The sequence below is a fragment of the Triturus cristatus genome, chromosome 1_1 (assembly GCF_964204655.1).
Source record: "Triturus cristatus chromosome 1_1, aTriCri1.1, whole genome shotgun sequence".
In the NCBI taxonomy this organism is placed as follows: domain Eukaryota; kingdom Metazoa; phylum Chordata; class Amphibia; order Caudata; family Salamandridae; genus Triturus; species Triturus cristatus.
In genome coordinates this window covers 19628509-19650219 of record NC_140579.1, presented here as the reverse complement: position 1 = coordinate 19650219, position 21711 = coordinate 19628509, and the positions used below count along the sequence as shown (strand labels likewise).

At 49.7% G+C, this 21711-nt stretch overlaps 1 protein-coding gene across 11 annotated transcripts in view; it reads left to right on the top strand.

The window, feature by feature from the left end:
• LOC146869170 (uncharacterized) overlaps positions 1 to 21711 on the top strand; it is a 166788-nt gene that overhangs the window by 114818 nt on the left and 30259 nt on the right. For 8 of the 11 annotated variants that reach the window (XR_014977630.1, XM_085640929.1, XM_085640907.1 and 5 more), the window contains exons 2-3: positions 1220 to 2307; positions 15556 to 15648. Coding sequence is in view for 10 of the 11 variants with exons in the window: in XM_085640902.1 (XP_085497028.1) it covers positions 1220 to 2307; positions 15556 to 15648 (1181 nt within the window). In the remaining variant the exon portion in view is untranslated. Of the gene's footprint in view, positions 1 to 132; positions 232 to 1219; positions 2308 to 15555; positions 15649 to 21711 lie in introns of all 11 variants that reach the window. The other 3 variants (XM_085640913.1, XM_085640910.1, XM_085640908.1) reach the window with 2 other exon arrangements.

Sequence of the window (21711 nt, the reverse complement as noted above, 5' to 3'; positions counted from 1 at the left end):
ATGTTTGCCGAGGCAGTGTTAATGTGTTCAAATGAAAGACTAGACAATATTACTGCTACAGAATGTGCCACATAATTTGCCATTGGGTGTAAAATGTAGTCAACCCTGCGGCGTTATTGTTCTCTGTTGCAGCGGTTGTTGCATGCAAACATGGGGGAACCAAGGGGAAAGCAGAAGCATTGAGCCAGCCCGTCAAACACAGGAACCCTCGTCATAGTGTGGTATAGTATGGTATGGTATGGATAGGTCTCGCAAAGATCATGGCAGGTCGTATGACTCGTATACACGAACAATAAGAAAGGTTTAAATTCCATATGTACCACACCTGTAAATTCACTCAATGTTCGAGAAGCACTTAATGAAAGAACATCCTAAACCTAACAAGCATTGGCATAGCCAATAGGTCTCGCCTTTGGGACCTTATAAGTGTTTAACCATGCAACAGTTAATGTTGTTGCACCAAGGATATTGTGCTGCATAACTAAATACTTATAAGGTCCCAAAAGCGAGACCTATTGGCTATGCCAATGCTTGTTGAGATGCTGTGGTGAAGCATATTAAGACATCCCTGTACTGCTTAGAAGAAAATAACTTGTTGAGTGATTTAATGGGCTTAAAGAGATTCTGTCACTGACCTTCATAATGCTGTACGCATTGTATGCAAATGTTTCTCCCTCTTGTGTTCTTGTTATGCTATTCGGATTCGTTTATAGTACAGTTATACCCTGCCAGTGCCCTGTTCATAAAATGTCTGCACTCTCATAATACCCCTTGCTCCAGTGAGACCCTGTGTACTCATTACGCCCTTCATGTTCTCTAGTAAAGTCTATGCATTATTTTATGCCTTTGTATTGCTTTCGTTACGTCTCTCCTGTGGTCTAGGTATCCAACCTTGTGCTCTTGTTAGGCACTTCTGTGGTCTTGTTATCCTCTCCTGTGCTTTTGTTATGCTCTCTTATTTGCACTTGTTCTTCCCAGTGGTTTGTTGATCAAGTCTGGTTTTCATTGTTCTCCATGCTTCTCTCCTGCCTCTTTATTCTCTTTATGCTACCTTTTGTTCTCTTCTTTTCCGGTTTTGTCCTTTGCTAATGCCACTGTGCTTTCATAGTCCCACTCACGGTTTTGTGATCCCCACAACACTCTTCTTCCTTCTAGAACTGTTCACATGCTGATATTACTTTTTGTCTTGCACCTAATCTCTTCATTTTTCTCTTTTCAGTCCCGCCCCCAACAATGGAATCCAGGGGAGAACTCATGAACGATGTTTGCCGTATATGCGCTGTTCGACTTCAGGGCAACCAGAGGCGCTGGATCTTTGGCCAAGGCGGGCGAGCCAGCTTGCAAGTGGTGCTATCACATGTACTGGGCCAGACGGTGACCCGTGATGGGCGGGGTGAGTTCTTATGCAGCAAGTGCATCCATGTGCTAGAGCGAATCTACCGCTTCGACACGGTCATCGCACGAGTGGAAGCCCTTTCCCTAGAGAGACTTCAGAGACTTTTGACAGAGAAGGACAAGCTGAGCCAAGCTGTGCGCCACTATTATTCCCGCCACCATGAACTGCTGGGCAGGCCAGCCTACCAAGGCCAAGACATCACTGTGGATATTGTCGGGCTGCCGCATGTTCAGTACAATATGTTACTCAATGAGGATATGGCCCTCTCAGAGTATGAGAGCTGGTCTGAACGAAACAGCAGCTGTTGCCAAGAAGGTGGCTGCCGGAGCAAAACCTGCTTTAGCTGTAGTGCCTTCCGTGTGCCCGACTCAGAGTACGAGTCTGTCTGCCATGTGCCACGACAACTGCGCCGGCTCCGCCCTGATACCCTATTTCTGCTGTCCCGGGACAAGTCGCGCAGCATGCCAATGGATCTCCAGCGACCATCTCGCACTTCCTCCATGGGTGGGGGTGGCGGTAGCTATGGCGGCTCTGTCCGCTCATTGAGAGCTGGCAGCTTGGGTGAAACCATGTCTGTATCCAATATGTCCCTGGACACTGCCTTAGATTTGGAGGGAGACCCTTTTGAGGAGCCTCGCTCGCCTCACTCGCCACGAGGGTTGAACGAGGCAGCTGAGACGATACGTGGCATTGAGTACCATCCAGTCACTTCACCACCTCACTCCAAGATTCCAGTGAGGGTGAGCCGAGGCTCAGTGGGGAGCACGCCCACCTCGCCAAACACTAATTTGGAGCATGATGGCACTGGAGGTCAGGCGAATGGAACATACGTGGAAAGACCCCATCACGTGGAGCTCTGTCCTGACTTGCTTCAGGAGCTGTCTGACGAGTACCTGTGTCTGCGCCCACAGGTGAGGGCAAGGGAACAGCCACCACCATGCTTGTCTCACTGCTTTCTTTATACTTCATTCTATCGCTTTATCGGTCTGCTTGTGTTCCATGTTCATTTGTTATCCCCACGTTCTTTGCCCCCTTTTTCTTGGTTTTACTCCTTTTTTGGATTTTATTTAGTTTTCTCACTTTGTAAATGACACTAGACTAGTAATTTTGCATTTGCCCATTGTGGTTACACAAAGGTTTTGTTTGTTGTGATTGGATGAATGCATAATAACTCAACAGTGAAAAATAAGACCACATTATCAAAATTGAAAATTAAAAGAATTAATCGGGTAAAAACATGTACCTGCAAAAGATTAAGAAGTTGGGCTCCCTAGCTTTGGCAATCTCACACCTCAGTCTCAAAAGCTTTCTCACTCGCCACAAACCTGGTGTTTTCGGTCTTGTCTAAGACCGAGCATGCAATGTCTCTTGCAAGAAATGTCATCTTACAGGGGGCTCCGAGGCTACCCATTGCTTGCCATTGGTTGGTTTCATTGTCACTTTGCTTGCTTGTTTCATATTGGTTAGCTTCCATAGGCTTCCTTCCTCTTTGTGTGTTTGTCCCTTAAGCATAGACGATTTACTTTGGTCTTCCACTGCGCATGTATTTCAAGCACTATTTTTTTTCTCTTTTTTTCACTTTAAGCGCTCTACGAGAGTGCATGTTTTCCAGCTGTCTCTCTCGCCTACTACTTCCCCCTCCCTGTCCATCTCGCCTTCTGCTGATCCTTAGTTGTCCCTCTGCTTGCCCCAGTCCCTCTCGATCAGTTTCTCTTGTTCCTCTGTTTGCCCCAGCCCCTCTCGGTCAGTTTCTGTTGTCAGTCTGTTTTCCCCAGCTTCAGACCACCCTTTGATATTGGCATGCTTGTCCCCAGCCCCTCCTACTCACCCTCCCGTGCCTGTGAGATCCTTCAACTGCGTCCTTGCCTGCCCCCCTCCGTATTGTCCAGGGTCTGACTGGGAGCTGAAAGCTGCCCTGGCAAATTTTGCCAGACCAGGCCCCGTCCGGCACGTAGTGAGCGAGCACAGTGAGCGAGCCCGACTACTGCTAGGGGGAGTTTGGGGGGGTTCTTCCCCCCCAATTAAATTTTGGAAGAAAACAGACCAAAATTGTGAATTTTACAGCACATTTTTCATTACATATTCAATTGTATCAACTTTCAAAGCACAGTAAACAGTAGATGATGACCTGAAAGAGCACCAGGTTACCCACCCAGTCATATGTACCCAGAGACATTCAAGAGCACCAGGCGACCCACCCAGGCATATGTACCCGTAGACATTAAAGAGCACCAGGCTACCCACCCAGGTATATGTACCATAGACATTAAAGAGCAGCAGGCGACCCACCCAGTCATATGTACCCATAGACATTCAAGAGCACCAGGCTACCCACCCAGGCATATGTACCCATAGACATTAAAGAGCACCAGGCTACCCACCCAGGTATATGTACCATAGACATTAAAGAGCAGCAGGCGACCCACCCAGTCATATGTACCCATAGACATTAAAGAGCACCAGGCGACCCACCCAGGCATATGTACCCATAGACATTAAAGAGCAGCAGGCTACCCAGGAATGTGTACCCATAGACATTCAAGAGCACCAGGCTACCCAGGAATGTGTACCCATAGACCTTAAAGAGCAGCAGGTTACCCACCCAGTCATATGTACCCATAGACATTAAAGAGCAGCAGGCTACCCACCCAGTCATATGTACCCATAGACATTAAAGAGCACCAGGTTACCCACCCAGGCATATGTACCCATAGGCATTAAAGAGCACCAGGTTACCCACCCAGTCATATGTACCCATAGACATTAAAGAGCACCAGGTTACCCACCCAGTCATATGACCCATAGACATTAAAGAGCACCAGGCTATCCACCCAGGCATATGTACCCATAGACATTAAAGAGCACCAGGCTACCCACCCAGTCATATGTACCCGTAGACATTAAAGAGCACCAGGCTACCCAGGCATATGTACCCATAGACATTAAAGAGCACCAGGCTACCCAGGCATATGTACCCATAGACATTAAAGAGCACCAGGCTACCCACCCAGTCATATGTACCCATAGACATTCAAGAGCACCAGGCTTCCCAGGAATGTGTACCTATAGACATTAAAGAGCAGCAGGTTAACCACCCAGGCATAGGCACCCATAGACATTAAAGAGCAGCAGGTTACCCACCCAGTGATATGTACCCATAGACATTAAAGAGCAGCAGACTACCCACCCAGGCATAGGCACCCATAGACATTAAAGAGCAGCAGGTTACCCACCCAGTCATATGTACCCATAGACATTAAAGAGCAGCAGCTTACCCACCCAGGCATATGTACCCATAGACATTAAAGAGCGCCAGGCTACCCACCCAGGCATATGTACCCATAGACATTAAAGTGCGCCAGGCTACCCACCCAGGCATATGTACCCATAGACATTCTTATTGAGAGCACTAAAAATAGACCCGAGTAGTGAATCAGAGAGAACAAAGTAAAAGTGAGACCATCCCCCATATGGTGTGTAGCGAGCAAGGCAAGTGAGCAACCACTACTAGGGGGAGTTTGGGGGTGTTCTCCCTCCAAGAAAGTTTGGAGACAAAGGCCAAATCAAAGCATTTTTCAACACATTTTTCATTGCATATTAGATTGTATTAACTTTTAAAGCCTAGTAAATGATTACCTTATGGAGCACCAGGATACCCAGTCATAAATCAGACATTCCTACAGAGAACAACAAAAAATGAAATGTCGGGCAGATCAAACCTGAATTTAATTTGGAGGAATCTGAGGCAGACAAGGACTTATCTAACCATGTCTCAGCAGTCGGTATGAACCATATGTATCTAAGAAACACTTCACAAGGGAGGCCTGTGGAAGACTAGTGCTACAGCTCTGAAGAGCATCTCCTCATGAAGTCCCAGTATCATTTTGAATGTTTAACACAGGAGAGAGTTTACGGATGCATATTCTTTTAAGCGCTGCGAGTGCAAGTACTTTTGTAAGTGTATGGATAGTGTATCCGTATTCATTGGGACACTTTCCTGAGCATAGCTATTTCCGCTGGCACGGGCCCCATTGCTCCACACCTTATTGGGCGGATTTAATATTGCCTGTTCTATCATGTGGTAACTCGATCTAGCAGTGTTCTGCTAAAACTTGTGTTTAGATCTTGACAAGGCGTCAAAGGCCCAGATGTGCCCTCTAGTAGTAGCGCTTAGTAGCCATCAACTGGGGCATGTGCTTCGTCTGAAGATAACCTGTACCTACACCCTGCTTCTTCTACGTGTCCCGGAATCCACACATAGATGACACAGGACATGTGTCAAGTGTTCTTGCTTGCCTAAATCGGTATATTTCCTGATCCCCCAGCAGCAGGATGGCACACGAGTGAGAGGTTATGGCTTAAGCTGCATAGTACTTCCATTGCGCAATCTACTTGGAGGTTCCCTGTGCAGCAAAGTAACTTCATGTCTTCTCAAAATGCAGATATACTGGGTTACAATCGTGCCTGGCATTAGGCGGTATGCTCTCTATGCACGGCTTCCACTTCTATTGCTAGTGGCGCTGTACGCATGTCCCTGTGTCGCTGCTGACTGTACTGGAGTGCACATACTGACTTTGAAAGTCCTGCAACGCAGACTTACTGTAAATATTTATACAGCACAATTGTGCGCACGCGTGGGGTTTCAGAGCATGCGCTATGACATCACAGCATGGGCTTGGCTGGTATCGTTGGGCAGGACTTTGACGTTGTGCATAAGGGAGGGTGACTGGTATGATAGCCTCACATGACCATGGCGTGCTCTGCTGGAAGAATGTGGGTGAGGTGGTGTAGCATTACCCAGCTACGCATGGCTCATGGATAGCACAGAGGGCGGCATATGAATATTTGGTCTAGTGCAGTGACAGGCTGACATGGGGTCTCAGATTGACATTACCGGGAGAGTTACACAAACCACGGCTCATCAGTGACCAACAACTGCCAGTTCTACCCGTTGGGCTCCCAGCCAGGGCACTCAGAAGAAAGGGCCTGCCAGCACTCTGTTCTTCTGGCCCACCTTCAGTCCCTTCGCTCCATCACGGACACTGCTTTAACTCCTGCATGTGCCTACTAAGGATGGGCGCACAACTCCGTTCCGCCCACGGAATGTGCAGAGATTTGCCCTTCCGCGATAATAGGTGGAGAAACAGGGCAAATCTCCGTACACTCGGGCATGAGGAAAGTTGGCCGCCTGCCTCCAGCCCGCAGTATTAAATACATTAATAAAGCAATTTTTAAATAACATTACCTTATTGGCGGCGTCCCCGGGCTTCCATCCTCCTCCAGCGCTTTTTCTTCTGGGAACTGCGCATGCGCGGGAGCCCGCACATGTGCATTCCTCGGCTCCATTACCCATACCTTCTGTCCTGGCTGATACAGTCAAAACAGCCTTTTGGTCATGCCAGGCCTTTTGCAATTCTTGGCTAGCCTCAAGGTTTTTGGATGCCTTCTTCATGTACTCAGCCACCCGGGAGTGGCGACCAAGTACATAGTCCACTATGTCCTGTTTAGGTGGTTTGAGAGGTAACTCCCATCCCTCCTTAACCAAACATAAGGGACCCCTAACTGGATGTCCAAACAGAAGTTCAAAAGGGCTGTAACCAACCCCCTTTTGAGGAACATCTCTGTAGGCAAAGAGAAGGCACGGCAAAAGGATATCCCATCTATGCCTAAGCTTGTCAGGGAGACCTTTTATCATGCCCTTTTATCATGGTTTTGTTGAATCTCTCAACTAACCCATTGCATTGTGGGTGATGGGGTGTGGTGAATTTGTAATTCACTCCACACTACTTCCACGTAGCAGTCCGATAACCAGACATAAAGTTTGCATCTCTGTCTGATACTACCTCCTTAGGGAAACCCACTCTGGAAAAGATTCCCAGGAGATCTCGCTGTGGTAGTCCTAAGGGGTATTGCCTCTGGATACCTAGTGGCATGGTCCACCACCACTGGTATAAATCTGTGCCCAGATGCAGTTGGAGGATCCATGGGACCAACAATGTCAATCTCGACCCTCTCAAAGGAGACCCCAACCATAGGTAGTGGTAACAGGGTGGGCCTTTATAGGACCACCTGCCTCACCACTGGCTTGGCAAGTGATACAGGAGCGACAAAACTCCTTTGTGTCTTCTGACATATGAGGCGAGTGAAAATGAGGGACAAGCCTGTCCCAGGTCTTACTTTGGCCTAATTGTCCTGCTAATGGGATTTCATCTGCCAATGTTAATAGGAAGCCTCTTAACTTCAGAGGTTTAACCAACCTCCTGGTAGCAACAGGCTTGGGGTCTCTACCCTCTGAATACAGAAGTCCATCATCCCAGTAGATCCTGTGGGACCCACTGGCACTCCCAGCAGCCTCAGCAGCAGCTTGCTGTCTGAGGGGTTCAAGAGGGGCAGCCCAGCTGCTCCTGGCTCAGGTCTGCCCTGGAAGGGCCCCCTGTCCCCAAGAACTCAACCTGGTCAGGTTCAAGTTCCTCTGAGACAGTTCCTTCACAGGGTCTGAGATCATCTCCCTCAAGAGACTGATCCTCACTCTGAGGCAGGGAGGAAGACACTGCCTTACCCCTTCTGCTCCTTCTCTTGTAAGGCACCTGGTCCATCTTTTCGGGATCCAGGGCCTGGTCAGTGGAAGACATTTTTACCTGTGACCTAGTCATGGAAAACACATCTGCAGGGATGCCCAACATTTCTACATGTGTCCTGAGTTCCATTTCAGCCCAAGCTGAAGTCTCCAAATCATTGCCCAACAAGCATTCTACAGGGAGGTCTGAGCTACTGACAACTTTCTTGGGGCCAGTTTCCCCACCCCAGGTGAAATTCACAACTGCCAAGGATTTGCCGGTCCTGACATTGCTTGCATTGGTCACTTGGTACATCTCACCAAGTATGATCTGTTCAGGGCCCACAAGATCTTTTGTCACTATTGTGACACTTGCACCTGTGTCCCTAAATGCCATGGCCTCCTTACCATTAATAAAAGTCTGTTGTCTGTACTTGCCCAGGTTACTGGGACTGACAAATAAGGAGGAGGCAATATCCATGCCTCCATCACAGACCAAAACAGCCTGAGTTGGAATTCTGACTAGGCAAGAATCCATCTCGGATCCCAAAGTTAACCCTACTCTTGTTCTGTACACCACCACTTGAAACTGAGCCAGGGGCAACAGTTTCCTTAGGGGCAGTGGTGGCTGGAGTAGATTCCTTGGCCCTTGGACAATTGGCATCCTTTGTCCAATGTGTCCAATTGTGCCCCTAGTGCAGACTTTCTGGCACTCTCAGAGTGCACCCAGCCAGCTCCAATACACTAAATCCTGTCTGGGAGGTGGTCACACCTCCCTGTGACAGGATGCCTACTGTCCTGCCTTCCTCTGCTTGAGCTTGGCTCAGCAGCAGGAGAGCAGAATCGTGCCTGTGGCTGGCAGCGTCCATTTGTGCTGCCCAGGTCGAGAAAGCTGGTACTGGGTAGACCGGTGACCCACATATGTCCCTTTGGAAGGATGGAATTATACCTCCCACACCAGTTACTGGTGTGGATGTATGATTCCAAGGTGTTTGACACCAAACACATGTTTCTAAGCAGCCGTTTTAAAGTTAGCATTTACTACAAGGTTATAATGCACTTAAACATACATGTCTGGCTGCATCACAGACAACCCTGGAGAATGGGCTCCGATGGCTGCAGAGGGGCTCTGCTCATGCAGGGGCACACTCTCACGTAAAACCCAGCACCCTGTCTTCAGGATTGATAAGGCCTGCAATAGGGGTGACTGATAGGTTTTTAAGTGTAGTGATTTAGATGGATATAGTGAACCTATATCTTAAGTAAGTGGTGCAAGTACATATCAATTTGAATGGCCTCTCATGGGTGGCATAATACATGCTTCAGCCCATGGGAGGCCTCTGGAGTGCCTATGCCCTGGGCACATGGTGTATCATATACTAGGGACTGATCAGGGTACCGCAGTATCCAATCTGGAGTGCACCTAAAGTACATACGTAGCAATTTAAGGGAGAAAGCAGATAAACTGGGGTCCTGAATAGCAGGATCCCAGTCAGACTAGTCCAAAAACAGTGAGACATCAGCAAAAAGTGGGGGTAACCATAAGAAGCAGATAATAATAAAAAAATATATATATATGTATCTCCTACTGGCAGTCGCCAGTAGGTAGTTATAGTTAGGACCTATTTTCCATTGGAAATCCTCAACATTCTATTCCCAATAACTTTGGTGCCGATTGACGAATCTTCGTTAAATTTTCAAAACTTTTGACCAGCTCCGGTCCACTCCTATTCTAAAAGTTTCACGGTGATTCGTCAAGCGGGGGCCGAGAAAGGGGGGTCCCAAAACATGTTTTCCCCATGCAATTTCCCATAGGAACCTTTAGTCGCAGCTACAGCCCTAATTGCTGAACAGAATAACACCAAATTTGGCAAAGAGGTAGTCCTTGGTTCAGACTCGTGCCTTTTTGTTAAATCATGTAAATCCGTTCAGTAGTTGCTGAGAAATTCAAAGGTAAAAACCCATGTATATTTAGGGACGCAGATTCTCCCGAACACAAGCTTTATGCTAATTGGCTGTCAACACTTCAAACCAGGAAGTGTTGGCAGCCATCTTGTGCCTCAGTAGAACCGCAGCACAAGAAAGCAGTGAAAAAACACGCAAAGGGGGCAGGGTAGAAACACCCTGACCCCCTAGGCCTGCTCTGGGGGTCCCATAAGAACCCCCAAGGCCCCAAAATCTTTTTATTTTTTTTTCTAAATTGCAGGATGCGCTTAGGATCCGCGCATCCCGCTGCTGAAAAAAATAAACGAAGCGCGGGCTTCCGCGCTTCGTTTCTAATTGGCCCCCGGGGGGTGCCAAGTCCTGAGGGCAATATATTATAGTAATGGGGGGCCCAGAGGGCCCCCCAGCCCTGGGGACCACCACCTCCCGAGGCTACAAATTGAAATGGATGGGGGGCTCAAAGGCCGCCCCTGGGACTGCCACCCCTGGGGCTCTATTTACATATTTGCGGGAGGCTCATGCCCCCCCCCCGCAGCCCCGGGGACCGCCACCCACCGGGGCTTGATTTTACTATTTAAATAAAAAATAACCTGTGTGGGGCGGCTGGCACCAGGGGTGTTGCTTTTTGAGCAGAGCCACTGCTCGTGGGAGTCCCAGTCTAGAAGAGGGTCAAGGCAGGCAGGTCCTCCGGGTTCCTTGAGGTTGCTGTCTGCAGGAGGCGCTGGGATTTAGCAGGAGCAGGTTCAAGGATCAACCAACCTGTAGGGCTGGGGCCAAGTCAGTTTGTGTCGTCCTCTTGTTAGCAGCCGCTCGGCAGGTCGTCTTCTTGGTCTTTTCTTGTTTCGAAATCTGGATCTGAGGAAGGAAGGTTCAGGATGCCCCTAAATACCAAATTTAGGGGCGCTACAGGTAGGGGAAGGGCAGGGACCAGTAGGTCCCTGTCCTGGGGTGAGTACACCCCCCTATCCTGCTCCTCTCCTGTGGGAGGGGGGCAGGAGCCTCTCTCTGATTGGGCAGGGCTCCCCATCCTCAAGATGGCCGGGGACCGGAGTTGTGCTTCACATCGCCTCTCCCACCTGAGGGGTGGAGTTGGCACAGGCTGGCACACCTCCTTTCCTCACGTAGGGTTTCCCGCCAGTCTTCCTGCCAGAGTGGGGGTCAGAACCGGTGGGGGCCAGTTGCTGAGTACAGCAAGTGGTCTGGAGAACTCACAAAGGCAGTATGCCTTTGAAGCTTCCCCCTGCCCATCCTGGGGGAGGAGACCTAGCACCTTGCCCAGGATGCGCATTGTTGCAGGCCTAGGAGAGCGGGGGGCTCTCCACCCAGGGGTCCACCAACATGTCTGCTGTGCGGCAGCCTAGGCAGCCTCTCAGACAAGACGTGTATTGTAGGTTAGGTTTCAGGGGGCATCTCTAAGATGCCCTCTGTAGTGCATTTTACATTAAATCCCACACTGGCATCAGTGTGGGTTTAATGTGCTGAGGATTTTGATATCAAACTTGTCAGTCTTCAGTGTAGCCATTATGGTGCTGTGGAGTTCGTAATGACAACCTCCCAGCACCATATACTCTTAATGTCATCACTGCACTTACAGTGCCCAGGAATGGCCCTGGGTACTATAGGAGCACATGGCTCATGCACCTGTGCCCACACCACTGGCATAGGGCACCCAGCTAGAGGGGTGACTGATGTATGCCAGGGCAGTGGGTTTGTGGGCATGGCACACAGGGATGTGTGCCATGTCAACTCTTTATTTAATTCTGCACCAGGACACTCAGTCTGCAAAGGCAGTGTGTGGGTGTTAGGGTGCAAGGTACCTAAGGGTGGCACAATAAGTGCTGCAGCCCTTGGGGGTCTTCTCTGGTCACAATGCCCTGGGTACTTGGGGTGCCATTTACCAGGGGCTGACATGTGGCCAGAGATGCCAATTGGGTTTCAGCTTCAATACAGTTTTAGGGAAGGAACACAGGCCCTGGGCACCTGATTGGCAGGAGCCCAGGGCACACTCAGTCAAAGCACATCAGCAATTCAGCAGAAAGTGGGGGCGTACCATGCAAGAAAGATGGCACTTTCTCACAGATGGGGCCTGAGGTGACGTGTGCAAACGCGCCCTGTGGCGGGTTTTAAGATGGGGAAATAATTCCCCTTCAATCCTGAGGGCCCCTGGGGCCAACTAGTCCACCAGGTGCTTCCAGTAAGCGCCGCTGCGTTGCAGAGAGGTGGTCCAGGCCGTGCCACTTTTTACACCTCTCTGCAACTCAGCTCTGTGGCGCTAACTGGAGATACCTGGTGGGCTAGTTGGACCCAAGGGACACTCGGGATTCAAGGGGACTTTATCCCCCAAATTAAAATGGCCATAGGGTGTGTTTGCACACGTCAGCTTAGCGCCCCCCCATTTCCCCCCCCCATCACCAGTGTGCAGGCCTGTGGTGCGTTTTAAGAGGTAGTTTTAATCCCCAGCCCTATTATGTACTAGGGGCTTACAGAGGAGGTCGTTCTAATCACAGGGGTACCCCAACGCATAGTTTTCCATAGTGTATGTAGGTGTTTTAACTGTATTCGAAGTGTCTTTTAGCATAGCACTGGCTCTAGGACTGGTTAGTCAGTCAGTTACCACCAGTACCCATCTGAAAAAATTGTAAAAACTGCACCAAAACCCAACCACCTATAAATTCACCCAGGCACTCTCCTTGCAGTACTCAAATCATTCAGTCAGTACCCAAGTACTCATACAGTGACCCAGGCCTTAGCACATGGACTGCCTCAAACCCCTATCCACTATGCATGCAGTCCTCTAACTAACCAACACACTTATAGTTCTGCACTTATACATTCAACAACAAAAAAATATTTCAGTTTCAATGTTTTAAAAACCTTTTTATTTCCATTTATTTTAAATATATATAATGTAATTTAAAAAATAAAATATGTAAAAATAAACAATTAAACTGTAAAAATCAGTATCATAAAAATACATGTAACTATTATTACATTTAAAAATGATCATTTAAAAAACCTTTGAAATTCACTGAAAAAACCATAGGTTTCAGGGCTGTTATAGTTAGCTGGACATTTCACTCGTACAAAACCATTGAAATTCCTCCGATATAGTTAGTTCTGCTAACTATAACTCGCGCGCCCGCCCGCAATGCACTGCTGATGATGTCACATATTGCATCATTCATGACATGGTCAGTGACATCACTGATGACATCTCAAAAAGGAGGAGGCGCACTCACAGATCGGCAATTCCTTCAATTTGTTTTCAAAATCGGACAGCAGTCCTGATGCGTTTCGGTCATTCCGACCTTTCTCCAAGGTAAAGTCCAGCATTAACATCATGGTGACCCTTCCTCTGATTGCCTGTTTTATAATATCGGCCCCCATTGGACCTCCTCAGTAGATGCAGTTCAATTGCATTCAGGGACTCGTGGTTGATTCAATTAAAACTATAGATGTATTAAGAAGCCCTCCTTGGACCCGACAAATCCGGTTAATTTTCGGCCAATCTCTCTCCTTCCCTTTCCAATTAAAATTCTGGAAAAGGCTGTAAGCAGATCTTTATCATGCTATTTGGAGGAACATCACCTGCTGGATAAGGACCAGTTTGGTTTTCGTACCGGATATGGAACCGAGTCCGCTCTGTCCACTATGATGGACAACCTACGGATGTGGGCCGACAACGGGAATTCTACGGTTTTAGTGCTTCTTGATGTGTCTGCCGCATTCGAGACAGTGAGTCACTCAATCCTGCTGGAGAGACTGGAGAGAATAGGGTTGAAGGGACGGGCATTGCAGTGGCTGCGGTCTTATCTGACAGGGAGACAACAGACGGTAACTTTAGCACCATTCACATCTCGCAAATCACCCATAGCCTATGGAGTACCGCAGGGTTCTAGCATCGGCCCTATTCTCTTTAACATCTATCTACAGCCACTCCTTTCTATCATTAAATCGTTCAGGGTTGACTTGGTCAACTACGCGGACGATACGCAACTGGCGTTCTCCTTGGAAGGAAAACAGGCAGTCTCTATGGATTTATTCCAAGAGTGCATGCGTCAGACCGTAGACTGGCTGCGGAGGAACTCCCTGAAGTTCAATGGAGGGAAGACTGAGGTGTTGTACTGCTCATTGGCGAGGCTGCCTATGCATACACCGGTGGAGTTTAGGCTTACCCCCGAGGAGGACCCGCTGGCCCCGGCCAGTACGATACGTAACCTGGGGGTCCTAATAGATAAGAACCTCCAAATGGAGTCGCAGGCAGACAAGACAGCCAGTGCGTGTTTCGGTCTGCTGCGCCTGTTACGTCGGATACTTCCGATCTTACCGAAGGATTTGCGCTCCCTGGTAGTACGTAGCACAGTGATGGGCAGACTGGACTATTGCAATTCCTTGTATTTAGGGGCCCCTCAGTACATCTTTCAGGGTCTGCAAAGAGTCCAGTCTGCCGCGGCAAAACTGGTGCTGAACTTGTGGCGTAACTCGTCCTCCACTCATGCCTTGAGAGAGCTTCACTGGTTACCAATTAAGGAAAGGGTCCTTTTTAAATCCCTCTGTCTGGTGTACAGAGCAACACACAAGATGGGCCCGGTCCCTTTACAGGAAAGGTTTGCCTGGTACCTCCCTCGGAGACAGCTTCGTTCCTCCAGCGCCAGCCTGCTGGTAATTCCCAGATTTAAACGCTCTAGGCTGGGGGGGGGGGGGGAGGGCCTTTAGCGTGGTTGGTGCTCGGCCGTGGAATGAGTTACCACAGAAGATCAGACAGATCGACTCTCTAACTGATTTCAGAAAGAGCCTCAAAACATGGCTCTTCCCGAAAGCCTGATCCTCTCTGTCCTTCCTTTGATCCCTCATCATGATGGCTGTGTGTTCCTGTACCTGAGCGCCAGGATACCCGTGGGGTGACAGCAGCGCTATATAAGAACCAGTACAATACAATACAATGTATGTGTGTATATAATGAAGCATAAAGGAACATTATAGTTGGGTGAAAACAAAACGTTTTAAACTAACAATCCCACTGAAATTGCCTAGTTATAGTTATCTTAAGTAACTTTAACTTGTGCGCTAAAGCGCTGCTATCGCGCCCCCCGCCTTGGACAGTGTTGTCATCAATGATTTCATTTCGGAGTTCATTAGGAATGTTATTAAAGACGTCGTAGAACATGTCACAAGTAATGCCCTATGTGAGGGCATGAGCCGTGCATGGCGAGGGCGCGAGTTAAAGTTCACATTTGATGGATGATAAGTCACAGGTGATGCTGAGATGCAGTCAAGACTCAAAATATTTTGCAATCCGTCCCCAGATGTAACTGAGATGCATCCAGATGCAGCATAAGTGCAACGCAACCCTTTGGCGATAGCACCCACATACATAATATCCAGGTCACTTGTAGCACCTAGATGCAGACTGAACACTTTACAGGTGGCGCCATGAGGCACAGATGGCAATAACTATGATGAGTGCAGGGCCTGGCCTCTCTGGGTATCATGAAACCTTTTGTAGCCTCCAATTGGTGGTGTCTGTCACTAGCTAGAGAGTTTTTACATCAATATCCCTGTATCCCTTTCCCCATTAGTTGTAGGTCTTACATTTCCTCCACGCATGTTCTGTGAATGACTCCAATTCTTCTTTTCTTTTTTTTACTCCGTTATTCAGAAGTTTCCAGTTTTTCGTAAGCTGCAGCAGTCTGTGGAGCAGTTAAAGAAGCAGCTACAGGCAGCCCAGGAGGAAATCCGTGCCCTGAAGGAGGTAAACGAGCCACCGGCGTGCAGAGGGGTGGGTGGCGCCCCCAAGGCCCATAACTGAGGGCTCAAACTTCTACTCGTGCTGCAGCGCTTCTACTCGTGCTGCAGCGCTTCTACTCGTGCTGCAGCGCTTCTAATCGTGCTGCAGCGCTTCTACTCGTGCTGCAGCGCTTCTACTCGTGCTGCAGCGCTTCTACTCGTGCTGCAGCGCTTCTACTCGTGCTGCAGCGCATCTACTCATGCTGCAGCGCTTCGACTCGTGCTGCAGCGCTGAGCCTCCCGTGCTGCAGCGGCGCTGAGCCTCCCGTGCTGCAGCGGCGCTGAGCCTCCCGTGCTGCAGCGGCGCTGAGCCTCCCGTGCTGCAGCGGCACTGAGCCTCCCGTGCTGCAGCGGCGCTGAGCCTCCCGTGCTGCAGCGGCGCTGAGCCTCCCGTGCTGCAGCGGCACTGAGCCTCCCGTGCTGCAGCGGCGCTGAGCCTCCTGGTGCTGCACCTCTTATACTTGTGCTGCAGCACTCATGCTCCTATACTTGTGCTGCAGCACTCGTACTCCTATACTTGTGCTGCAGCACTCGTACTCCTATACTTGTGCTGCAGCACTCGTACTCCTATACTTGTGCTGCAGCACTCGTACTCCTATACTTGTGCTGCAGCACTCGTACTCCTATACTTGTGCTGCAGCACTCGTACTCCTATACTTGTGCTGCAGCACTCGTACTCCTATACTTGTGCTGCAGCACTCGTACTCCTATACTTGTGCTGCAGCACTCGTACTCCTATACTTGTGCTGCAGCACTCGTACTCCTATGCTTGTGCTGCAGCACTCGTACTCCTATGCTTGTGCTGCAGCACTCGTACTCCTATGCTTGTGCTGCAGCACTCGTACTCCTATGCTTGTGCTGCAGCACTCGTACTCCTATACTTGTGCTGCTCCTCTTAGACTCATGGTCCAACAGTTTTATGGCCCAGCGCCTGTACTTGTGCTGCACCGCTTATGCTTGTGCTGCAGCGTTCATACTCCTATGCTTGTGCTGCAGCGCTCATACTCCTATGCTTGTGGTGCAGCGCTCATACTCCTATGCTTGTACTGCAGCGCTCATACTCCTATGCTTGTGCTGCAGCGCTCGTACTCCTATGCTTGTGCTGCAGCGCTCGTACTCCTATGCTTGTGCTGCAGCGCTCGTACTCCTATGCTTGTGCTGCAGCGCTCATACTCCTATGCTTGTGCTGCAGCGCTCATACTCCTATGCTTGTGGTGCAGCGCTCATACTCCTATGCTTGTACTGCAGCGCTCATACTCCTATGCTTGTGCTGCAGCACTCGTACTCCTATGCTTGTGCTGCAGCGCTCATACTCCTATGCTTGTGGTGCAGCGCTCATACTCCTATGCTTGTGGTGCAGCGCTCATACTCCTATGCTTGTGGTGCAGCGCTCATACTCCTATGCTTGTGGTGCAGCGCTCATACTCGTATGCTTGTGCTGCAGCACTCGTACTAGTCCAGAGCTCACACTTGTAGTGTTGCACTCACACTCCTAGTCCAGAGCTCACACTTGTAGTGCTGCACTCGCACTCCTAGTCCAGAGCTCACGCTTGTAGTGTTGCACTCACACTCCTAGTCCAGAGCTCACACTTGTAGTGTTGCACTCACACTCCTAGTCCAGGGCTCACACTTGTAGTGTTGCACTCACACTCCAGGGCTCACACTTGTAGTGCTGCACTCACACTCCTAGTCCAGGGCTCACACTTGTAGTGCTGCACTCACACTCCTAGTCCAGGGCTCACACTTGTAGTGTTGCACTCACACTCCTAGTCCAGAGCTCACACTTGTAGTGCTGCACTCGCACTCCTAGTCCAGAGCTCACGCTTGTAGTGTTGCACTCACACTCCTAGTCCAGAGCTCACGCTTGTAGTGTTGCACTCACACTCCTAGTCCAGGGCTCACACTTGTAGTGTTGCACTCACACTCCTAGTCCAGGGCTCACACTTGTAGTGTTGCACTCACACTCCTAGTCCAGAGCTCACACTTGTAGTGCTGCACTCGCACTCCTAGTCCAGAGCTCACGCTTGTAGTGTTGCACTCACACTCCTAGTCCAGAGCTCACACTTGTAGTGTTGCACTCACACTCCTAGTCCAGGGCTCACACTTGTAGTGTTGCACTCACACTCCTAGTCCAGGGCTCACACTTGTAGTGTTGCACTCACACTCCTAGTCCAGGGCTCACACTTGTAGTGTTGCACTCACACTCCTAGTCCAGAGCTCACACTTGTAGTGTTGCGCTCACACTATTAGTGTAGTGCTCTCAGTCCTAGTACAGCGCTTGTACTTGCGGTGCAGCGCTCACGCTGCAGGTCTTGCGTTCAGACTTTTATTGCGCAGCACTCGCATTCACAGACCCATACCCTTCCCTGGCGCCACCCCTCCCCCCTCATTGGGTGCACTTGCACTCATGGCCCGGGCCCCCATGAGGCTGCATATTCCACCCCATTGCACGCACACTTGGGGACACAGGCTTGGTTGGGCAGCTTACGTCTATGAATTCCCCTCCAGCACTGCAAGGCCTAGTGCCTTCTGGGGTCTCAAGGTGCCTACCCTCCATGCCACATGCTGCCAGGGGTGGGGGTGATGGGCATGGAGTGGCAGTAGAAGCAGGCAGCTTGCGCCGCTAGTGCTGATGGGAAATGTGAGGAGGTGGCATTAGTGAGTGATATCAAAAGCTGTCTGGTGGGATATGTCCGAAGCCGGCACTGATGGGCGATGTGAGAAGCAAGGGCTGGTAGGCAGTATGACTAGCTGGCCCTGGTGGCCAGGATGAGAAGGTGGCCCTGGTGAGCGGTGTGAGAACTTGTATGAGACTCAGGCAGGATGAGGAGCCTGGCCTGGTGGGTAGTGTGGGAAGCTTCACCTTTTGGTTACTGTGAGAGCCTGACACTGGTGGACAGTATGAAACTCTGGTGGCCCTGGTGGGCAGTATGAAACTCTGGCGGCCCTGGTGGGCAGTATGAAACTCTGGTGGCCTTGGTGGGCAGTATGAAACTCTGGTGGCCCTGGTGGGCAGTATGAAACTCTGGCCCTGGTGGGCAGTGTGAAACTCTGGCGGCCCTGGTGGGCAGTATGAAACTCTGGTGGCCTTGGTGGGCAGTATGAAACTCTGGTGGGCAGTATGAAACTCTGGCCCTGGTGGGCAGTGTGAAACTCTGGCGGCCCTGGTGGGCAGTATGAAACTCTGGTGGCCCTGCTGGGCAGTATGAAACTCTGGTGGCCCTGCTGGGCAGTATGAAACTCTGGTGGCCCTGGTGGGCAGTATGAAACTCTGGCGGCCCTGCTGGGCAGTATGAAACTCTGGCGGCCCTGCTGGGCAGTATGAAACTCTGGCGGCCCTGCTGGGCAGTATGAAACTCTGGCGGCCCTGCTGGGCAGTATGAAACTCTGGCGGCCCTGCTGGGCAGTATGAAACTCTGGCCCTGGTGGGCAGTGTGAAACTCTGGCCCTGCTGGGCAGTGTGAAACTCTGGCCCTGCTGGACAGTGTGAAACTCTGGCCCTGCTGGGCAGTGTAATAAGCTGGTCCAGTTGGACAGTATGAAACTCTGGCCCCGATGGGTAGTATGAAACTCTGGCCCTGGTGGGCAGATTGAGAAGCTGGTATCTAGACATATGAATCCCTTCAAGAGCAGCAGACACGGTCACTGATACTGTCCCTGTGATGCTGAAGGGTGGGGGTTGTTGGAGTGAGATCCCACTCTCATCAAGGGAGGCTCGGCTATTGCAGTTTCCCACACAGGCCCGTGTGTCCTCATGACCTGTAGGCCCTCGTTAAGAGTGGAGTATATGCTTGCCACGGCGTTAAAGCCCATTGTGCCCTACTGAATAGTTTCGGACACTCCAAGGGCACCTACCACATACAGGTAGCTTTTGATACGTGGGTTCATAGTCTGTTTCCTTCCATCCTCTTTGTTTCCTTCCATCCTCTTTGTTTCCTTCCATCCTCTTTGTTTCCTTCCACCCTCTTTGTTTCCTTCCACCCTCTTTGTTTCCTTCCACCCTCTTTGTTTCCTTCCACCCTCTTTGTTTCCTTCCACCCTCTTTGTTTCCTTCCACCCTCTTTGTTTCCTTCCACCCTCTTTGTTTCCTTCCTCTTCCACCCTCTTTGTTTTTTTCCACCTCCACCCTCTTTGTTTTTTTCCACCCTCTTTGTTTTTTTCCACCCTCTTTGTTTTCTTCCATCCTCTGTTTTGTTCCACCCTCTGTTTTGTTCCACCCTCTGTTTTGTTCCACCCTCTGTTTTGTTCCTCCCTCTGTTTTGTTCCTCCCTCTGTTTTGTTCCTCCCTCTGTTTTCTTCCACCCTCTGTTTTCTTCCACCCTCTGTTTTCTTCCACCCTCTGTTTCCTTCCACCCTCTTTTCCTTCCACCCTCTTTTCCTTCCACCCTCTTTGTTTCCTTCCTCTTCCACCCTCTGTGTTTCCTTCCTCCCTCTTTGTTTTCTCCACCCTCTTTGTTTTCTTCCACCTTTGTTTTTTCACTCTGTTCGTTCTTCTACCCTCTGTTTTCTCCCACCCTCTTTCACCCTCTTGTTGTCTCCTGCCTCTGATGAAAAAGCCCTGCTAGACCCTTAAGACGTAAAGAATCGTAGGCCAATCTCTTGCCTCCCGTTTCCTGCAAAGATATTAGAAAGGCAGTGAATGAGGAACTCCTCGCCTCTTTAGATCTAAACCTGCTTCTTGATCCATCACAGTTCAGTTTCAGAGCCAACCACTGTACAGACTCCACTCTGGTAGCTGAATCAGAAGATCTGAAGATGGCGATTGATAAGGGGGGCAAAGCGGCATTGATTTGATTAGATTTTTCTGTAGCCTTCGATACGGTCCATCACTCGCTCCTCATAAACCGGCTCCAGCAGCTGTGCTTTCACTGCTCTGCTCTGGCTTTGCGGAGCTCGTTTTTAGATGACGGGCAACAGCGAGTAGAGATGGGTGACGTTAGTTCTGCTCCTTTCTCCCTCCCCTGTAGGCTTCCTCGGGGCTCCTCGCTCAGCCCTAAACTTTTCAACATCTGCATTTCTGCATCAATCTCATCCGAAGCAATGGTCTTGCAGTGTTCTCCTACGCTTACGATACAGATTGTGGAGTCTATAGCTCCTGACATCATAAAGGAAGCAAACAACTTTTGCGGCTGCATGACCCTTTCCGCCAGCTGGATGCAGTCTGGAATTGAAGTCCGAAAAAAAAACGAGGTTTTGCTCTTTGGAAAGAACACCACCTTCTGGAACTTGTCTTGGTGGCCGGATGATCTTGGCTCGCTTCCAGTACGAAAAGCGAGAAACCTGGGTGTTACTTTTGATACTAAACTTGGATTCTCAGAACAAATAAATAACATCGCCTCTTTGGGTTTCTTTTTGCCTAGGGTCCTTAAGAAGATTTCCCCATTCATCCCCCAGGACCTACAGAAGACAGTGATGGTGGCACTTGTCACCTCCCGGATTGATTACTGTAATGCCCTATATTTGGGCACCCGGAGCAACAGGAGAAAAAACTGCACTCCCAACAGAAGGCAGCGGCCAGAATGCTCTTAAAGATTCCTATGTTTGCTTCTGTCTCCACATCATTCAATGCCTTCATTGGCACCTGTCAGGAAGAGGATCCTTTTTAAGGCACTTTGCCTGGTCCAATAAGCTAAAATGATAAATCATCCTCAGAATAAAGAAAAAAGATGGGGTGGAAGGATGTTCTCCTACCTTTGACTTTACGCTGCCAGCCCAGCCTGTTACTGTTCAGGAAGCATCTGAACTCCTGGCTCTTTGCTGAATCTTTCATATAGGTGTAGCTGCTTTGCTCTCGCCCAGTGTTCCTCACCTGAAGGGTTACCGCCAGCACTAAGACACCTTTGGGTGTTTGTTCTCTATATAAACCATTTTACTTACTTACTTTTACTTCCACCCTCCTTGTTTACTTCCACCCTCCTTGTTTACTTCCACCCTCCTTGTTTACTTCCACTCTCCTTGTTTGCTTCCACCCTGTTTGCCAGAAAGCCATATTCAAGACGGGAGCTTGGGTGTTGCTCCTTGATTTCAA